At 48.6% G+C, this 19,811-nt stretch overlaps 1 protein-coding gene across 1 annotated transcript in view; it reads left to right on the top strand.

Moving 5' to 3' along the window:
• LOC123377543 overlaps positions 1 to 19,335 on the top strand; it is an 88,094-nt gene extending 68,759 nt beyond the window's left edge. The window contains exon 3 of the mRNA XM_045030591.1: positions 19,255 to 19,335. Coding sequence (XP_044886526.1) covers positions 19,255 to 19,335 — 81 coding nt within the window. The remainder of the gene's footprint in view (positions 1 to 19,254) is intronic.
• The last annotated feature ends 476 nt before the right edge of the window (positions 19,336 to 19,811 follow it).

Raw genomic sequence — 19,811 nt, 5'->3', positions numbered from 1 at the left:
GCAAGCTTAGCAAACAAAAGGCTTCTCAAAATAACTTTTAAAATAGAAAATACTGTATTTTGCAGTTTTTTTAAAAAGTTAATCTGTTCACCTATATATACACCCAATTCAAAAGGATCTAGCTACAGGGAAGAGATGCCTTGAGTGACTGTTAAAAGGGATTTAAATGAAGGTTTTGCTGGAGGCATGCATGTTTAATGAATTAGCCCCTCCATAACCACCCCAGGGATACCAGATTTCCTTGATTTTGAATCTATTTTTTCTTCTCTGAAATGAATCTCTCCCTAATTAGGATAAATATAAATATGGTTCTAAAAATAATAGGCTAGACTCTGTGTATAATATGGGGGGAATTTGCACTGACAGAAAAAATATAAAGCAAAGGGGATGCAATCTTTGCAGTGTTTCAAGCCCCAGAAATGTTACAGATATTTCCAAGAGAGAAGAATACCAAGACAGAAGGGAAGAATAAAAGGCACATGTCCCTCAAAGCTGCTAATGGAGGATTCCCTGAGGCAACTCGTAGAGCTGGCAATTCTTCTCAATTTATTTCTCGACAGGCTGGCATCTTTGAGTGAGCCGTGTCACCAGCCAGCTCTGTATTTCAACACAAAAATCTGCCATCCACCAGCAGGAGGGGCCAATAAGGAACAGACAGAAATCAACTGAGATGCAGCATGTGCCAAAACCAGAGACTGGATAATCCTTCCTCAATCTTCCATTTTTTTCTTCTCTTGAGCTGCTTGCTGAGATTGGTAAACGTTTTCCTTTTTAATGACATTAACACTGACTTGTGTAATCCTGTATTTATAGCAGTGGACTAAATTGGACAAGGATTTGACTAGAGATTAGAAAAGCAAGCACTCAAACCCAAACTAACCTATAATCCTGCTTGCTAACTAAAATGTTTAAACTGATGAATTGTACAGAGTTCTAAAATGCACTCAGATCCTGTAAGAGTTGGAATAAAAATGACATGTTGGCCCTTTGTATGTCATTCCCCATGCCAATGGCCTTTTGAAGACAGACCATTACCAATCAGTGTGCGGACAATGGTAAGCAGCGGCCAAAGCTGCATGACTGAGAACCTCAACATTTCAACCAAAATTAATTCTGTAACTTTGGCTAAGAAAACTTGTTTGGCCTAAAAATTGCCAGATTTATTCTAAAGGGAATGGTGAACTTTTCAGAAAAGTTTGAAGACAATTGGTCAAACTGTTTTTGAGTTACAGGTAATTAAAATATTACACTAATTTGACATTTTTGATAAAGTCTAGCAGTTTTTTGTACCTCTCTAGCAGAAATATGGCTTGTTACTATCCCATCAAATCTTTCATATATTAAAACTGCCTTGACAACTAGTGCCTACGCTATATATGAAGAAAATAGATCATATATAAGTGATTGTTTTCTATAAGTTAATGGCTTTAGTGCATGTGTAATCATGTTGCCCTCTAGTGCAATGGAATGGCTTCCGTGTGAGGAGAAGTTAATAAGACTGGGACTTTACAGCTTGGAAAAGAGATAGCTAAGGGGAGATATGATTGAGGTCTATAAAATCATGACTGGTGTAGAGAAAATAGATAAGGAAGTGTTGTTTACTACTTCTCATAACACAAGAACTAGGGGTCACCAAATGAAATTAGTAGGCAGCAGGTTTAAATCAAACAAAAGGAAGTATTTATTCACACAACGCACAGTCAACTTGTGGAACTCCATGCCAGAGGATGTTGTGAAGGCCAAGACCATAACAGGCTTCAAAAAAGAACTAGATACATTCATGGAGTATAGGTCCATCAATGGCTATTAGCCAGAATGGGCAGGAATGGTGTCCCTAGCCTCTGTTTGCCAGAAGCTGGGAATGAGCGACAGGGGATGGATCACTTGATGATTACCTGTTCTGTTCTTTCCCTCTGAAGCACCTGACACTGGCCACTGTTGGAAGACAGGATACTGGGCTAGATGCAGTAGGGCCATTCTTATGGTTTTATGTAGTGGCTGGTTATAGCTTAAAAGTTGCATACCAGTCTTTCTACAGATTTCAGCTAAGGAAGAGTTTTCCTGTGCTTTTTTGAGGTACAAGATTTAGGTTCTAGTCTCAGGCCACAAGGGCCTGGTTGGGAAATATCTAGTTGTGACGGATTGGATCACAGAAACCCCCTTGGGAAATGCCACCTGATGTGCCTAGACTACTTCTGACCCTGTTTTCCCTGTCAGCTTGGGACTTCAGTGCCCTGCCTGGTTTGAGCCAGACACGCTTTCCTGCTACAAACCCAGCCCCAGGTCTGAACCATGTCCCCTAAAAGCTGCAGGCTTAACTGAAAATGGCTGAAGAAGTGCTCCTGTCTCCAACACCCAGCTCCCAATTGGGTCCAATCTCCAAATAAATCCATTTTACCTTGTATAAAGCTTATACAGGATTAACTCATAAATTGTTCGCCCTCTATAACACTGATAGAGAGAGATGCACAGCTGTTTTCCCCCCCCAGGTATTAATACATACTCTGGGTTAATTAACAAGTAAAAAGTGATTTTATTAAATACAAAAAGTAGGATTTAAGTGGTTCCAAGTAATAACAGACAGAACAAAGTGAATTACCAAGCAAAATAAAATAAAATACGCAAGTCTTAACCTAATACAGTAAGAAAGTGATTACAGATGAAATCTCACCCTCAGAGATGTTCCAGTAAGCTTCTATCACAGACTTGTATGCCTTCCCAGTCTGGCCCAATCTTTTCCCCTGGTACAGTCCTTGTTTCAGCTCAGGTGGTAGCTAGGGGATTTCTCATGACTGACCGCCCCCTTTGTTCTGTTCCATCCTCTTATATCTTTTGCATAAGGCGGGAATCCTTTGTCCCTCTCTGGGTTCCCATCCCCTCCTTCTCAATGGAAAAGCACCAGGTTAAAGATGGATTCCAGTTCAGGTGACATGATCACATGTCACTGTAAGACTTCAAGCCCTCATTCCTCCCAGCCTGACTCACAGGAAGGCCTGCAAGCAAACAGAGCCATCCACAGTCAGTTGTCCTGGTTGATGGGAGCCATAAAGATTCCAAACCACCATTAATGGCCCACACTTTGCATAACTACACTAGGACCTCAGAGTTATATTTCATATTTCTAGTTTCAGATACAAGAGTGATACATTTATACAAATAGGATGACCACACTCAGTAGATTATAAGCTTTGTTATACCTTACAAGAGAGCTTTTGCATGAAGCATATTCCAGTTACATTATATTCACACTCATTAGCATATTTTCATAAAATGATTTAAAGTGCACCATCACACTAGTGTTTTGAAGATTTTAATGACTGTAAGCTCTTTGGGGGCAGAGACAGACCTTTACTGTCTCATAACACACCAACTTGGGTGCGGCCTGTAGGTGCTATCTCGAGGAGATGTATAAGAGCAACTCCTGGCCCAAATCTGTGGGGAGGCAAGAGGATATGTTACATTAATAATCAAAGGTGCAGAGCTTGGCTTTCACAATCAGTCATTTCTTCAGTGAATTTCTCCTTTTGCTGTTCACAAATTGTCCACAAAGAGATTATGAGTCCTTTCCCATTTAGTTACCCTTTGAGTTAATTTTTTTCTTTGAAATTATTCAAATATGTTCTGCAAATAACACCCAGTTCACAGCTTGCTCATTAGCAGTTGGTTGAAATTATTCCATATTCAAAATTAGATCTCGTTTGACTAGCCACATAGATCACATGGTATTGCTTCTGTGCCCTGGTTGGATGAGTATAATGCTTTAGAATCAGGTTTCCCATGTGAATGTTCATAATTACATATTTGAAATTAATTTCTCAGGAATAAGCTGCAATATGTGTGTTAACACTGCAGTTTTGGCAGCAGTTTGCGGTTTGCAAAGCAAGCAGAAAGAAAGTGAATTTGATTGAAAATGTTTTCCATATTTGCAGAGTTCCAGCTAAAGAAACACAGACAGGGACGTGTGTTTTTTTAGAATACACACAATATTTAAGGTGACAGGGTCCCGTGAAAATTCTGCCGTGCAATTGGTCTGTTTTCCTTTAAACGGCACTTGGCTTCTCAGCTTGGTATATTTGGTATAAATAGCTGTGACGAGACTTGTCAAATCTGCTCTTCTGTAAAGTTACCGCTGACCCTATGGCTACAGGGTCCATATTCTCTCATATTTCTTTGTTTCTTTTTTAAGCAATTGGCTTCATTGTGTTGTGGATTGGAACCTGGAGTCCTGCAGGATGAGTGCCTCAATAGGACTACAGAAAGTGTTTGCGCTGGCAGAGATGACCTGTAACTGCCATGGAGGGGCCCCAGTCCAGGGGTAAAAGTAACTTAAAGGACTTGCCGGTACTCCAGAGTCCTGCAGAGGGGGAGGGGCCTCAACCGGAAGAGGCGTGGCCTCTGTCAGAAGAGGTGGGGCCTTTAAATCCTGAATTAAAATTTCCTGGGATTTAAAGGGCTCAGGGATTCAGCTGAAGCTAGGAGCCGGGCTCTTTAAATCACCCCCGGAGCTCCCAGCTGCAGAGGCAGCTGGGTGCCCTGGGGTTTGGGCAGGGGTGAAAGTAATTTACATTTCTTACCCATATGGTCCAATCGCAAGCAACCCACCTCTCCTACGTACTTCATGGATCCCTCCCACTGCATGACATAGATAGAGAAAATAAAGCTACTATTACTGCTACCAGTATTGTCTGTAATAAAACTTTACTATTGGAATAAGCCTGAAAAAGTGAAAACTTGCTGTCATATTTTTCTCCGTGTCTTCCCTCCTCCTCCAGCCAGGCTGTGGACACGAGGCTCCCTGCTTTCTCCCTGCCTGGCACTGAGCAGCAGCTGCAGGGGCTTCCCTCTAGCTTGCAGCAGGGATACTGGCTGAGGGAGGGAGAAGCCTGCCTCCTGCATAAGAACAGTTTAAACTCAGCTATTCCCTGTGTGGTTCAGTAACATTTCAAAGAGGATCTGCAAGCAGTTTGAACATCACAACCATGATCCTCTGCTGGGGAGGGAATGGGATAGATTTGAACTTGGAAATGATTCCTGATTTTGATTGTGTTTTTTGTGTATAGGAGATCCCCTCATCCTGGGAGCAGAAAAGAACTGCCCCTGCCATGGTCACACACACCCTCCCCCCCCAACAACAACTGGGAGTGAAATTAACAAGGATGCCAGAAATGGCTTCTAACCCTGGGGGCTGAACTGCGCAGGGAACAGCTGAGTTTAAACTGTTCTTATGCAGGCAGCAGCAGCAGGCATCTCAGCCAGTGTCCCTACTGCAAGCTAGAGCCTAGAGGAGAACCCCTGCTGGTGGGGGAGGAGGAATGCAGAGCCTTGTCTGCAGCCTGGCTGGAGGAGGGGGAGGGAGAAGAAGAGAAACCAATGTGACAGTGAGTTTTCCCCTTCCACCTGCTTTTATTAGCTCTGGATTTAAGCTGTGCAGCCAAATGCTTGTATTTGTTGTGTATATTAGTATTGGAGACAAGATCCCCTCATCCCGGGGGCAGACAAGGACTGCCCCTGCCATGGTCAAACACACCATCCCGCCCCCCCCCCCCAACAACAACTGGGAGTGAAATTAACAAGGATGCCAGAAACCATTCCTAACCCCAAGAGCTGAACCACTCAGGGAACAGCTGAGTTTAAACTATTCTTATGCAGGGGGCAGGCTTCTCCCTCCCTCAGGCAGTCTCCTTTTCTTACCGGTCCTCCGTACCAGCCCATACCCGCTTACTTTCACCTCTGGGCCCCACACACAATTTAAAGGTTCGGTTGCTCCCACAACATCCCCACCCTCAGGCTCAATTTTGGATACATTTACCTTAGCCTGTAGGGGATTGATAGTACCTTAATCCCCCTGGTGTCCAAGGTACGTTACCCTTTTAGGCCTATTTGACACTTTTTGGCCTTAATGGTTAATCCTGCCTCCCTTATGCGCTGGAAGACAGCTTTGAGGTATTCCGGGTGTTCTGCCCATGAATCTGAGAATATAGCCACATCATCGAGGTAGGTGACTGCAAATTCCCCAAATCCAGCCAGAAGGTTGTCAACCAGCCTCTGGAAGGTGGCCGGCACATTTCACAGTCCGAAAGGGAGCACATGAAATTCATACAGCCCTACATGGGTGAAGAAGGCTGACCTTTCCTTGGCTGGGTCATCTAGCAGCACTTGCCAGTAGTCTAAGGTGGAGATGAACTGGGCACGTCCCAGTTTCTCTAATAACTCATCTGTGCATGGTATTGGATAGTTTTCTGGCTGAGTTACAGCATTTAGCTTACGATAGTCCACACAAAAGCGGATTTCTCAGTCTGGTTTGGGAACCAGAACCACTGGAGAGGCCCATGCACTTCAGAGGGACGGATTACACCCATCTATAACATGACCTTGATCTCCCTTTCTATTGCGGTTTTGGCGTGAGGAGCCATCCAGTAGGGTTGGGCTCTAATTGGACGAGCATTACCTGTGTCAATGGAGTGGTACATTCGTTCTGTCCGTCCTGGGGTGGCTGAAAACATTGGTGCGATGCTGGTGCACAGCTCCTGGATTTGCTGTCTCTGCTTATGCCCAAGGGTTATGGAAAGGCACACCTCTTTCACGCCACTGTTGCTTTTTCCTTCATAGTATACGCCTTCAGGCCACTTAGTGTTGTCTTTCTCCTGGACTGTAACTTGGAGAACCTTGGTTTCTCAGGAATAAAAGGGCTTTAGAGAACTAACATTGTATATTTTAGGGCCTGGGAACGCTATGAGGTAATTAACAGCTCCCAAGTGTTCTCGGACCATAAATGGCCCCTCCCATGACGCTTCCATCTTATTGGCCTGGAGTGCTTTCAGGAACATGACTTGGTCACCTACTCCGAAGCAACGCTCTCTGGCAGGAATAGCATCCCCCATACTATCACGGCAAACCTGGTGGCTGAACTTTGTGACTTTGTCCTCACCCACAACTATTTCACATTTGGGGACAATTTATACATTCAAGTCAGTGGGACTGCTATGGGTACCCGCATGGCCCCACAGTATGCTAATATTTTTATGGCTGACTTAGAACAACACTTCCTCAGCTCTCATCCCCTAATGCCCCTACTCTACATCTGGACCCATGGAAAAGAAGCCCTTGAGGAATTCCACCATGATTTCAACAATTTCCACCCCCCCATCAACCTCAGCCTGGGCCAGTCCACACAAGAGGTCCACTTCCTAGACACTACAGTGCTAATAAGCAATGGTCACACAAACACCACCCTATACCAGAAAGCTACTGACCCCTATACTTACCTACATGCCTCCAGCTTTCATCCAGACCACATCACACGATCCATTGTCTACAGCCAAGCTCTAAGATACAACCGCATTTGCTCCAATCCCTCAGACAGAGACAAACACCTACAGGATCTCTATCAAGTGTTCTTAAAACTACAATACCCACCTGCTGAAGTGAAGAAACAGATTGACAGAGCCAGAAGGGTACCCAAAAGTCACCTACTACAAGACAGGCCCAACAAAGAAAGTAACAGAACGCCACCTGCCGTCACCTACAGCCCCCAACTAAAACCTCTCCAGCGCATCATCAAGGATCTACAATCTATCCTGAGGGACAATCCTTCACTCTCACAGATCTTGGGAGACAGGCCAGTCCTCGCTTAGGCCTGGTCCACACTAGGACTTTAATTCGAATTTAGCAGCGTTAATTCGAATTAACCATGCACCCGTCCACACCAGGAAGCCATTTAATTCGACCTAGAGGGCTCTTTAGTTCGAATTCGGTACTCCACCCCGACGAGGGGAGTAGCGCTAAATTCAACATGGCTATGTCGAATTAGGCTAGGTGTGGATGCAAATCAAACTTACTAGCTCCGGGAGCTATCCCACACTGCACCACTCTGTTGACGCTCTGGACAGCAGTCCAAGCTTGGATGCTCTGACCAGCCACACAGGAAAAGTCCCGGGACAGTTAGAATCTCATTTTGTGGTTGGACATCGGGGCGAGCTCAGCAGCACCGGCAGCGATGCAGAGCTCTCCAGCAGAGGAGTTCATGTAATCTCTGAATAGAAAGAGGGACCCAGCATAGACTGACCGGGAACTCCAAAAAACGGAATGCAAAGACCTACGAGAAGGTCTCCAAAGCCATGAGAGACAGAGGATACAGCCGGGATGCCACGCAGCGCCGTGTGAAAATCAAGGACCCCAGACAAGACTACCAAAAAATCAAAGCGGCAAACGGACGCTACGGAGCCTGCCACCACTGCCCCACCAGTGACCATGGACTCTGACGATGGGACAGTGTCAACGGCCAGTTCCTCGGCGATGTTCGCGGACGGGGAAGATGAGGAAGGGTTTGTGGAGGATGAGGCAGGCGACAGCGCTTACAACACTGGTTTCCCCGACAGCCAGGATCTCTTCATCACCGTCACGGAGATCCCCTACCAACCCTCCCCGGCCATTAACCCGGACCCTGAATCAGGGGAAGGATCACTCGGTAAGTGCTTTAACCATGTAAACTTTTATTCTTAATATAACAGGAATCTGAAGTATGTGAAAAGGAGGTCTCTCTATATATGGGGATAGAACAGAAATCCTCCTGGGAGATCTCCACGAAGCTCTCCTGGAGGTAATCGAAAAGCCTCCGCAGGAGGTTCCTGGGGAGAGCTGCCTTATTGGGTACTCCGTGGCAGCACACTTTTCCGCGCGAGGCTTTCATGAGGTACTCAGGGAGCATTGCCTCCCCGAGCACGGCTGCATAGGGCCCTGGTTTGTGCTGGCTTTCACGCAGCATGTGCTCTCTATCTCCTTCAGTGACCGTCCTCAGGGTGATCTCGCTCGGAGAGTCCTGCATCTAATTAGGGGAATTACTGTAATGTTACGCCTGGTCCAAAGTATTTTTCAAAAAACTCCGGACAGACGGCATAGCACAGACTCAGCACGCTGCTGCGTGACGAGCGTAACGGAAAGCCAAAGAATCAAATGGACGCTCATGGAGGGAGGGGGGACTGAGGACGCAAGGTATCCCACAGTTCCTACTGTCTCCGAAAAGCATTTGCATTCTTGGCTGAGCTCCAAATGCTTCTAGGGTCAAACAGTGTCCGCGGTGGGTCAGGGCATAGCTCGGCAATTTACGCACCCCACCCCCACCCCTAGAAGTGAAAGGGAAAACAATCCTCTGTTGACTCTTTTACATGTCACCGTATCTTTACTGAATGCTGAAGATAGATGCGATGCTGCAGCACTGAACACCGACATCCTCACTCCCCCCCAGCCATGGGTGGCTGACGGTACAATATGACTGATATCCATCGTCATCATCAGCCTATTGGCACATGGGGCAGTGCAAAAGGACTGGTAACCATGCGTACTAGCATCAGTGAGATCGATCAAGGGCGCCTGGCCCTAATTTTTCCTGGTAGATGGTGCAGTATGGCTGGTAACCGTCCTCATCATAGCAAAAGGGGGCTGAGCTTCATCAGCCCCCACCCTTCATGTGTAAAGAAAAGATTCAATTGCCCCTGGACTAGCAGCAGGATGCTGGGCTCCTCTCCTCCACACTCCTTAATGTCCTATCTGGACTATCATAGCAACTGGAGGCTGCCTTCCACTCATTTCTCACTAACAAGGCACTGTGTCTTATTCCTGCATTCTTTATTACTTCATCACACAAGTGGGGGGACAATGCTATGGTAGCCCAGGAAGGCTGGGGAAGAATGGAATGAACAGGTGGGGTTGTTGCAGGAGCACCCCCTGTGAATAGCATTCAGCTCATAATCTATGCAGGATCTGACACAGAGCAGCTGTGCTCTCTGGTTCTCTGATACAGTGGTTCTCTAGTACACTTGCCCATATTCTAGGCAGGACTGATTCTATTTTTACATACCAAAAAGGAGGGATTGACTCAGGGAGTCATTCCCAATTTTGGCTTTTGCGCCCCTGGCTAAGAGCAGCCAGGAGCACTTATGACAGCAACAAATGGTGCAGTGCAAAAGGACTGGTAACCATGCCCATCTTATTACCAATTTATGGTATGGTAGATGGTACAGTATGGCTGGTAACCATCTCTGCTATCATGCAAAAGCAAAAGCATGCTGCTGTGTAGTGCTGCTGGACCGCCTCTGTCAGCGGCATCTAGTACACATACGGTGACAGGCACAAAAGGCAAAATAGGCTCCATGGTTTCCACGCTGTGGCGTCTGCCAGGGCAATCCAGGGAAAATGGGCTTGAAATGATTGTCTGCTGTAGCTTTCCCGGAGGAAGGGATGACTGACGACATTTACCCAGAACCACCCGCGAAAATGGTTTTTGCCCCATCAGGCACTGGGATCTCAACCCAGAATTCATAGAGAGAGACTAGACTGTGTTCATTGTTCGCAAAAATTTATCTTTGCAAGGAATTCACTCCCTTTTTCCCATCACACAGCTTCGACTGTCTCCAGACCTGCCACAGCATCCCCCTCACAGAGGCTGGCAAAGATTAGGCGGCGAAAGAAAAAGACAGGGGACGAGATGTTCGCTGAACTTATGGGGTGCTCCCGAGATGAGGCGGACCAGCAGAGCCAGTGAAGGGAGACCCTCTCTCTGTACCAGCGCTCACACAGCGAACGGGAGGAGAGGTGGCGTGAGGAAGACAAGCAGTCGACTCAAACGCTGCTTGGACTAATGAGGGAGCAAACGGACATGCTCCTGCGCCTTGTGCATGTTCTGCAGGACCTCAGGCAGGAGGACAGAGCCCCCCTGCAGTGTATCTGCAACCGCCCTCCCCCGCCACAAAGTCCCATACCCCCCTCACCCAAAATAACCAGAAGGAGGGGCGCCAGAGGCCGTGTAAACTGTCACTGCACCCCAGCAGAGTGCTCAAGTACCGAAAAGCTCTCATAGCCTAAATTTTGAGAAGTCCTTTCCTTCCCGCCTCACCCAAGCCCCCATCCCAGTTTCATCCCCTAACTGTCTAGTTGATAATAAAAAATACTTTTCTGTTAATTACTGTTTCCGTCATGTTCTTTTAGAGGAGACTGTGTTTGAAGGGGGGGAAGGGGGTTGGTAATTTGACAGGACAATCACCTTTACCAGGGTACAGACATGGGGGCAGGATCAGCAGCAGGTCGCACACACACTGCAGTCAGTACGCACCCTGGTCGGTATGGGAGGTGGTTTGAAGGTTCTGTGTGGGTGGGGGGGTACGTGACTTTGTAGCGGGGTTTACAGATCTCATGCAACGGTCCCTGTCCTGGACCACAGAACCATGCAGCAGAGGAATCTGTATCCGTCCTCCCCCGCCAAAAGGCCACATAGCCCCCGCACACAGAGTCCCTAAAAGGAGGGATGGCAGGCTCCGTTGAAACATCCAGTCCGGCACTGCAGACCGCTCTGGGAGCAGGAGCCTGTCATTCCTCGAGTTTACAGGCGGTCTTTACATCACTGCACACCCTACCCAGCACAGTCTGTGTCCCAGTTTCAACCCTGTAACGCAAAGTCATCAATAAAGAAACCTTTGTAAAGTTACAGTGGAACATGTATTTTATTTTTAAACGTGTGTTGGAAGTTGGGGAAGCGGGGTGGGCGGGGTATGTAACTGCAGATGCTAGTCAACAGTAACTTGGTAAAGAAACAGGGGCAGGTTCAGCTTCTCTGTAAAGAAACTGAACAGTCACAGGTCACGCTGCTCACTGCTCGCTGGTACTTGAAGAGTTCCTTGTCGCTGTGCAAGGCGCCTGCACAGAGCTTCACGAGCCAGGGCATTAGCGGGTAGGCTGGGTCCCCGACGATCACTATAGGCATCTGCACATCCCCAAGACTTATTTTGTGGTCCGGGAAGAAACTACCTTCCTGCAGGCGTCTAAACAGACCAGAGTTCCTGAAAACACGCACGTCATGAACTTTGCCTGGCCACCCGACGCTGATGTTGGTAAAACGTCCCCCATGGTCCACCAGTGCTCGCAGCACCATTGAAAAGTAGCCCGATTTCTCAGCAGCTGACTGTGGAAGAGGTGGACGATAAGGTGCGAGGAGTTGACAACGGCCATAACTGCAGCGGGATCCGTGCTCAAAGTGCTGTGGCGCCCGCGCTGTCACTGAGCAGAAAAGTGCACGAACAGATTGCCCGCAGGCGCTTTCAGGGAGGGAGGGAGGGAGGGCGTGATTGACGGTTCAATGATGACAGTTACCCAAAACCACCCTCGACACATTTTTCCCCCCAGCATGCATTGGGGGGAAATCCCAGAATTCAAATGGGCAGCGGGGAGTGCGGGAACTGTGGGATAGCTTCCCACAGTGCACCGCTTCCAAAGTCGACACTGGCCCCGTTACTGTGGACTCACACAGTCGAACTAGTGTATTTAGTGTGGATACACAACTTCGACTTCATAAGGTCGATTCCACAAATTCGAATTAAGTTGATTCGAAATAGTCTTGTAGTGTAGACATACCCTTACAGACAGCCCCCAACCTGAAGCAAATACTCGCCAGCAACTACATACCACACAACAAAAACACCAACCCAGGAACCAAACCCTGCAACAAACCCTGGTGCCAACATATCTATTCAAGGGACACCATCATAGGACCTAACCACATCAGCCGGGGCTCGTTCACCTGCACCTCTACCAATGAATTAATACGTGCCATGCCAGGCTTGTATTAAACACCCAAGGTTATAGCTTTTCTCTGACCTTGGCTTGGTAAACGCTGCCATCACCCAAATGCTAAATAAATAAATAAAACCAACTCTTGGACCCAGGAGGGAACACTTGGGAATTCCTCCCTGTGGGGTACCCTCAAGCCCTTTCACACACACCCTCTCCGGGGAAGAGCTGAGAAAGAAAACAAAGGAAATTAGCTGTTGCTACCAGCTAATCAAACAACATGCACAAACCTCTTAGGACACCAAAAATCCAATCCTGTTCTTAAAAAAAGATAAATTTTATTAAAAACAGAAAGGAAAAAAATACATCTGGAACTTGGGCTTTGCTAGATTTTAAAAGAGCAATTCCAAAAATTAAGAACCCAAACTAGCTTTCTTGGGGGTTCAGCTTAAAGGTTACAAGCAAGCATCCGGGGTTAGCACAGAGGAGATCCACAAGCCAAAATAAAAAATAAACCTGCTTGTGTCTAACTAAACATTCTCTATCCAAATCATTTCTTCTGGGTACGGAAGATACTTTTTCATACCTGGTTCAAACTTACACAGCATTCCTGCTTATAGCATTGCTGCTCTGTATCCCTCCAGCCCAGAGAACAACAGCCACAGGGAAAGTTTCTTTCCCAATTTTAAAAGTTCTAGCCTTCCCACTGGCTCTTTTGGTCAGGTGCCCACTCCTTTTCTTTTACCTGTGGGCTTGTTAACCCTTTACAGGTAAAGCAAGCAGAGAACAGACACCAAGAGGGATTTTACAGCTACCTGGCTGGCTGAGTGTCCATCAAAAGGAGCTACCCACCCCCATTCCCCTTCATTATCACGTGCCCCCCAAATCATAGACAGTGCTGGCCAGCCTGGTTCAGGTCGGGTCCACACCATCTGGGATTTCTTCCTGGAGGTTTAGGAAACAGAGTTAATAAGACACATGCACCTCTAATTTTACTAATAATTACATGAAGAACTAAAAGCTACTTTTTACATTTCAAGGACTACAATGACTTAGAATGCAGGGACATTTTTACCCAGCTGATTCTGGTAAACCTTCCCAGGAGAGTGCATAAGCCACTTTGTTAGAAGCTCCTGAAATGTGTTGTATTTTAAAATCAAAGTCTTGCAGAGCTAAACTTCACCGAAGAAATTTTTTGTTAGTGTCTTTGACTGTATGAAGCCACTTCAGTGCAGCATGGTTAGGCTGCAGGTGGAACCTCTGTCCCCAAATGTATGGGTGTAGCTTCTCCAGAGCATACACAATGGCATAACATTCTTTTTCTGAGACTGACCAGTGACTTTCCCTCTCAGAAAGTTTTTTTGCTGAGAAACACGACAGGATGGAATTGTTGATCTGGGCCTTTCTCCATTAAAACTGCTCCTACACCGTGCTCGGACGCATCTGTGGTTATGACGAAAGGTTGGTTGAAGTCTAGGGCCCTTAGTACAGGGTCAGACATAAGGGCCGCCTTAAGCTGGTTAAAAGCTTTTTGACACTTCTGAGTCCACTGAACTGCATCTGGCTGTTTTTTCCTGGTTAGGTCTGTCAGTTGTTACTCCTGCCTCTCTTGTGCAGCGTGGGAGCCATGTGACCCAGGGGGGCTGGCAAACCCCAGGGGGACATATGACCCCGCATTTCCCGCCCCACATGTTGCCTCTGTTTGCAGCCACATTGTTCCGTTATATTGCCTGCTGTCTCCACTGCTTTCCATCAGATTGCAAGATAATTCATGATATACAGGTAAAAGATCCAATCACCCAGGTACTGGCCACAATACAAAGATTCAGCAAAACCACAACAGAAACGATCACATTTGTCAACACAACCCGCATCTGCTCTGGTGCCATTACAACCTCACAACCCATTTCATCCATCGTTACCAAAACACTTTACAAAGGTATCCTTATCCCCATTTGGCAGAGAAGGAAACTGAGGCACAATTTTCTGAATGGCCTTACACAAGGTCACACGGAGCTGAAATTCTAACCCAGGCCTCCTGGATCCCAGGCTGCTGTTCCAGCCATTAGGTCCCATTACCCTCTACTAGCCTCTCTCCCATCCCTCTGGGGGCATCCACAAATAGCTGCAGCACCCTGGGGCTTTCAAAATCCAACACCCCCCCAGGGAATTACTAAAATGGTGTGTCTGTGTAACACTGACAGACCCCCGTCATCAGCGGGCGGGATTGAATCTGGGCCCTCTGGAACTTAGTGCATGAGCCTCTACCGCATGAGCTAAAAGCCAACTGGCTGTTAGCTAAGGCTGTAGAGCAGACTCATTAATCACTCTCTAAGGCTACGTCTATACTACCCGCCCGGGTCGGCGGGTAGTGTTCGACTTCTCGGAGTTCGATATATCGCGTCTCATCTAGATGCGATAGTTCGAACTCCGAACGCGTTCCCGTCGACTCCGGAACTCCACCACCACGAACGGCAGTGGCGGAGTCGACGGGGGAGCCACGGACTTCGATCCCGCGGCGTCTGGATGAGTGAGTAGTTCGAACTAAGGTAGTTTGAGTTCAGCTACGCTATTCGCGTAGCTGAACTTGCGTACCTTAGTTCGACACCCCCCGCCCCAGTGTAGACCAGGCCTAAGTGTTCTCGGTGCCACTAGATGGGACACACCACCACACCCAGAAGGTGTGTGGGTTACATCTTCATTTTTCCATTGGCCTTTCTGCCTTCTAATGTCAATGGTGCTGGACATGAAGGGGTGTCTTACAGCAAAACCCTGCTCTACTTTGCATACTATTCACTTCTGCGCAATAGCCTTTAAATCGAGGCTAGCCACAATGTGGGCCAAAGGTCACATGCAGACCGCTGGCGTGGACCACCCTCCATCCTCTCATCTTCAGAGGCATGGCCCATGGAGAAGATGGGAACCGGCTACTAACCTGGGATCTAAGAGCAATGCTTTATCTAATTAAGCCACTGCCGTACCAATTATTGGTATTGAGCTGAGTGGAAAACCAGCTGGATCTAGATGGAGCGCAGTGCTGGGCCTGTGGATGTTCTGCAATGGTCCTCCACATCGCTAGCTGCTGTCTGCTCCATGTGACAGAGGTGCAGGCCTTGTGATCCTGGCACGCTGGGTAAAGTGTGGGCTCCATGCCAAGTGGCCCAATATTTCACATTCACAAGCAGGAACCGCCTTGTTTACATTGCCCTGGTTGCCACTGTTCTCAAGGTGATGCTTTATTACACTGAGCAGTTCCTGTGCATGGTGAAGCCGCTGTCTTGGCTGACATTACAGTGCCACAAAGGCCATGGAGGTGAATGGGGAAGCAGGCTGCTAGCCCCTGTGTTGCTGTGATGGTGGTGATGTATTGTTCACACAGGCCTGCTTGCATGCAGAGGGCTTTAGGGTAGGGCTAAAGATTTACCAAACTGATTCACAGGGCTAAATCATGACTCTGTGCTAGCAGGGGCGACTGGCACCACCTTGGAGTGCTGGTTGTGGGACAAGTGAGGCTCACCTGCAGTCCTGCAGCCCAAGGAGACTGGGTTCCCCACAACCAGAACAGCAGAACTGGTGCCACACGGGGCAGGGAAGCGAAGGCTGCCCCTTTGAAGGGAGCTGCAGTGGCTGGGCAGAGGTTACACCTGGGGGCTCCTTCAGGGGAGAGTACCCAGTGCAGGCACAGCCTGTTCTGCTGCACGTGCCCAGCTGTGCTGTACCTTCCCCACTCCTGGGTCTCGACATGCAGGCTTCTGGGCAGGAGTTAACGCTGAGACTTACGTTCTCCTGGAGTTGAGGACCTGAGCTCCACTTCGGCTGCTTTTCTCCCCATGTCATTGGGCTGAATTCTCCCCCTGAAGGCGGCCCATGATCACATCTCAGTATTTTCTGCCTATCTTGAAACTGGGTAACTGCTGCTCAGCACAAACTGAGTCCTTTTGGCGTCTCCCTATAATGCTGATGAGCTTCCTTCCCAGTATGTACAACCTGACCCCCTGCCATATATTAAAGCCAGCCAGAGCTCTGAGAGCTCAGTAGTTCTCAGGATCAGCCCTAGGGCCCTGATCCAGCAAAGCACTTACACGTGCTTACTTGTAAGTATGGGAATAGCCCAGTGAAGGCAGTCAGAGCCAGCGTGCTCAGCAGTTTGCAGGATCAAGCCCTTGTGCAGGACCTTTCCCCACCTTGGGACTTAGTCCTAGGAAGTGCAGAGTTCCCTCCCCCTCCCACTGCAGGATCAGGCCCCAACATACTGCTCCCCATTCAGTGATTGCTTGCTGATGGCAGGACTTGGCCGGGTGACGTGAAAAGGAAACTTCCTACGCCCACCTGCCTGCTGTTAGAGCGAGGTCACTTCTTCTGCCTCTGGATCCATTATTCCAGCCCAGGCCCAGTAGCTCATCTTCTACGTATATGAAGTTGCAATGACCTGCCCAGGTCACTGCATTATCCACTAAAGCTGGCTCCAGCAATTTACACGGTAGCTGCCTGCTATGGGGGATGGTTATGTGTTGTAGTTAAAAACATGTCTGATAAGAAAATAAATTGAAAATAAAGATCCCCCCCGCGCCCGCCTCTATTAGATGGCACATGCCCCAACTGTTAAATCTTGGCTGGCTGACAGGTATTTAAAAACTTTCATTCATCGATAAAAGATGGTTACTCACCTTTGTAACTGTTGTTCTTCGAGATGTGTTGCTCATATCCATTCCAGTTAGGTGTGCGCGCGCCGCGTGCACGTTCGTCGGAAGACTTTTACCCTAGCAACACTCAGTGGGTCGGCTAGGCGCCCCCTGGAGTGGCGCCACTATGGCACCGGATATACCCCAGCCGACCCATCCACGCCTCAGTTCCTTCTTGCCGGCTACTCCGACAGTGGGGAAGGAGGGTGGGTTTGGAATGGATATGAGCAACACATTTCGAAGAACAACAGTTACAAAGGTGAGTAACCGTCTTTTCTTCTTTGAGGGATTGCTCATATCCATTCCAGTTAGGTGATTCCCAAGCCTTACCTAGGCAGTGGGGTCGGAGTGAGATGTGGCAGAGTGCAGAACCTCCGAGCCAAAGGCTGCACCATCTCTAGATTGTTGGACCAGAGCATAGTGCGAAGCAAAGGTGTGAACTGATGACAGGTAGCTGCGCGACATATCTCCTGGATTGGTACATGGGCCAGGAAGGCGGTTGATGAAGCCTGAGCTCTGGTAGAATGGGTGGTGAGATGGCCCGAGGGAACATGAGCCAAGGCATAGCACGTGCGTATGCACGCCGTTACCCAAGAGGAGATCCTCTGTGCGGAGACGGGCAGGACTTTCATCCAGTCAGCCACGGCAACGAAGAGTTGGGGGGATTTTCGGAAGGGCTTTGTCCGATCAATATAAAAAGCGAGCGCCCTACGGACATCTAAGGAGTGTAACTGCTGCTCCCGTGGGGATGAATGAGGCTTCGGGAAGAAGACGGGAAGGAAGATGTCCTGATTGGTATGGAAGGCCGATACCACCTTAGGGAGGAATGCCGGATGTGGTCGCAACTGTACCTTGTCCTTGTGAAAAACAGTATACGGTGGGTCTACCGTAAGTGCTCGAAGTTCGGAGACCCGCCTGGCCGATGTAACGGCTACTAGGAAAACTGTCTTCCAGGACAGGTATAGCAGTGAGCACGTTGCCAACGGCTCAAAGGGCAGACTCATAAGCCTGTTTAGGACTAGGTTGAGGTCCCAGGTAGGGGTAGGGTGGTGTACTTGGGGGTAGAGGCGTTCCAGGCCTTTACGGAATCGAGTAACTAAGGGGTGGGAAAACACGGAGTGGCCACTCTCTCCTGGATGGAATATGGAGATGGCCGCCAAGTGCACCCGCAGAGAAGATATCGCCAGGCCCTGCTGCTTGAGGGACCAGAGGTAGTCCAAGATAGTAGGGATGGGGACCTCTGAGGGAGTAGCATTCTGTGTCTCACACCAGCAGGAGAAGCGCTTCCACTTGGCCAGGTATGTGGACCGGGTGGAAGGTTTTCTGCTACTCAGGAGAATATACTGTACCAGAGCGGAGCAGCGTAACTCTTATTCGTCTAGCCACGCAGGAACCATGCCGGGAGGTGGAGGGCCTGCAGGACCGGGTGGTGGAGATTGCTGTGATCCTGGGTTATAAGGTCCGGGTGGAGTGGCAGGGTAATTGGGCTGGCTATGGAGAGGTTGAGCAGTGTGGTGTACCAGTGCTGTCTGGGCCACGCTGGCGCGATCATGATTAGATGCGCTCTGTCCTGGCGAAGTTTTAACAGGACCCTGTGAACCAGCGGGAACGGTGGGAAGGCATAGAGCAGTCGGTGCTTCCACGACATGAGGAATGCGTCCGAGATCGACCCCGGTGAAAGACCCTGGAAGGAGCAGAACACTTGGCATTTCCTGTTCTTGCAAGACGCGAATAGGTCTATGTGGGGAAAGCCCCACTTCTGGAAGATCGAATGAATAATGTCTGATCTTATTGACCATTCGTGACACAGGAAGGATCTGCTCAGCCGATCCGCCAGAGTGTTCCGAACCCCTGGGACAAAAGACACTACCAAGTCCATCGAGTGGGCTATGCAGAATTTCCAGAGTCGGATGGACTCCTGACAGAGGGGGGAAGATCAAGTCCCTCCCTGCTTGTTTATATAATACATGGCCGTTGTGTTGTCCGTAAACACTGAGACACAATGGCCGTGCAGATGCTTCTGGAATGCCTGGCACTCCAGGCGGACCGCTCTCAGCTCTCGGACATTTATGTGAAGCGCCAGTTCCTCCGGTGACCAAAGGCCCTGGGTGTGAAGGTGTCCGAGGTGAGCCCCACATCCAAGGGATGATGTGTCTGTCGTCAGGGACAGTGAGGGTTGAGGCGGATGGAACAGTAACCCTGCACATACCAGGGAGGGGGTTAGCCACCAGTTGAGGGAGCTTAGGGTGCTCGATGGAATGGTGACTAATGTGTCTATTGGATTCCTGCCCAGGCGATACAGCGAATTCAGCCACGTTTGGAGGGGTCGAAGACGGAGCCTGGCATATTTGGTCACATACGTGCAGGCAGCCATGTGACCTAGGAGGCCGAGACAGGTGCAAGCTGAGGTCGTGGGGAAGTTCTGCAGACCTCGGATGATTGCTGCCATTGCCTGGAATCGTGGCTGAGGCAGGTAGGCCTTGGCTAGAGTGGAGTCCAGGGTAGCTCCTATGAAGTCTAGCCGTTGAGTGGGGACCAGTGTGGATTTCTCCATATTGAGCATCAGGCCTA

Source organism: Mauremys mutica, chromosome 9, assembly GCF_020497125.1.
Source record: "Mauremys mutica isolate MM-2020 ecotype Southern chromosome 9, ASM2049712v1, whole genome shotgun sequence".
Taxonomy (NCBI): Eukaryota; Metazoa; Chordata; order Testudines; family Geoemydidae; genus Mauremys; species Mauremys mutica.
This window is presented reverse-complemented; position numbering and strand designations above follow the sequence as displayed.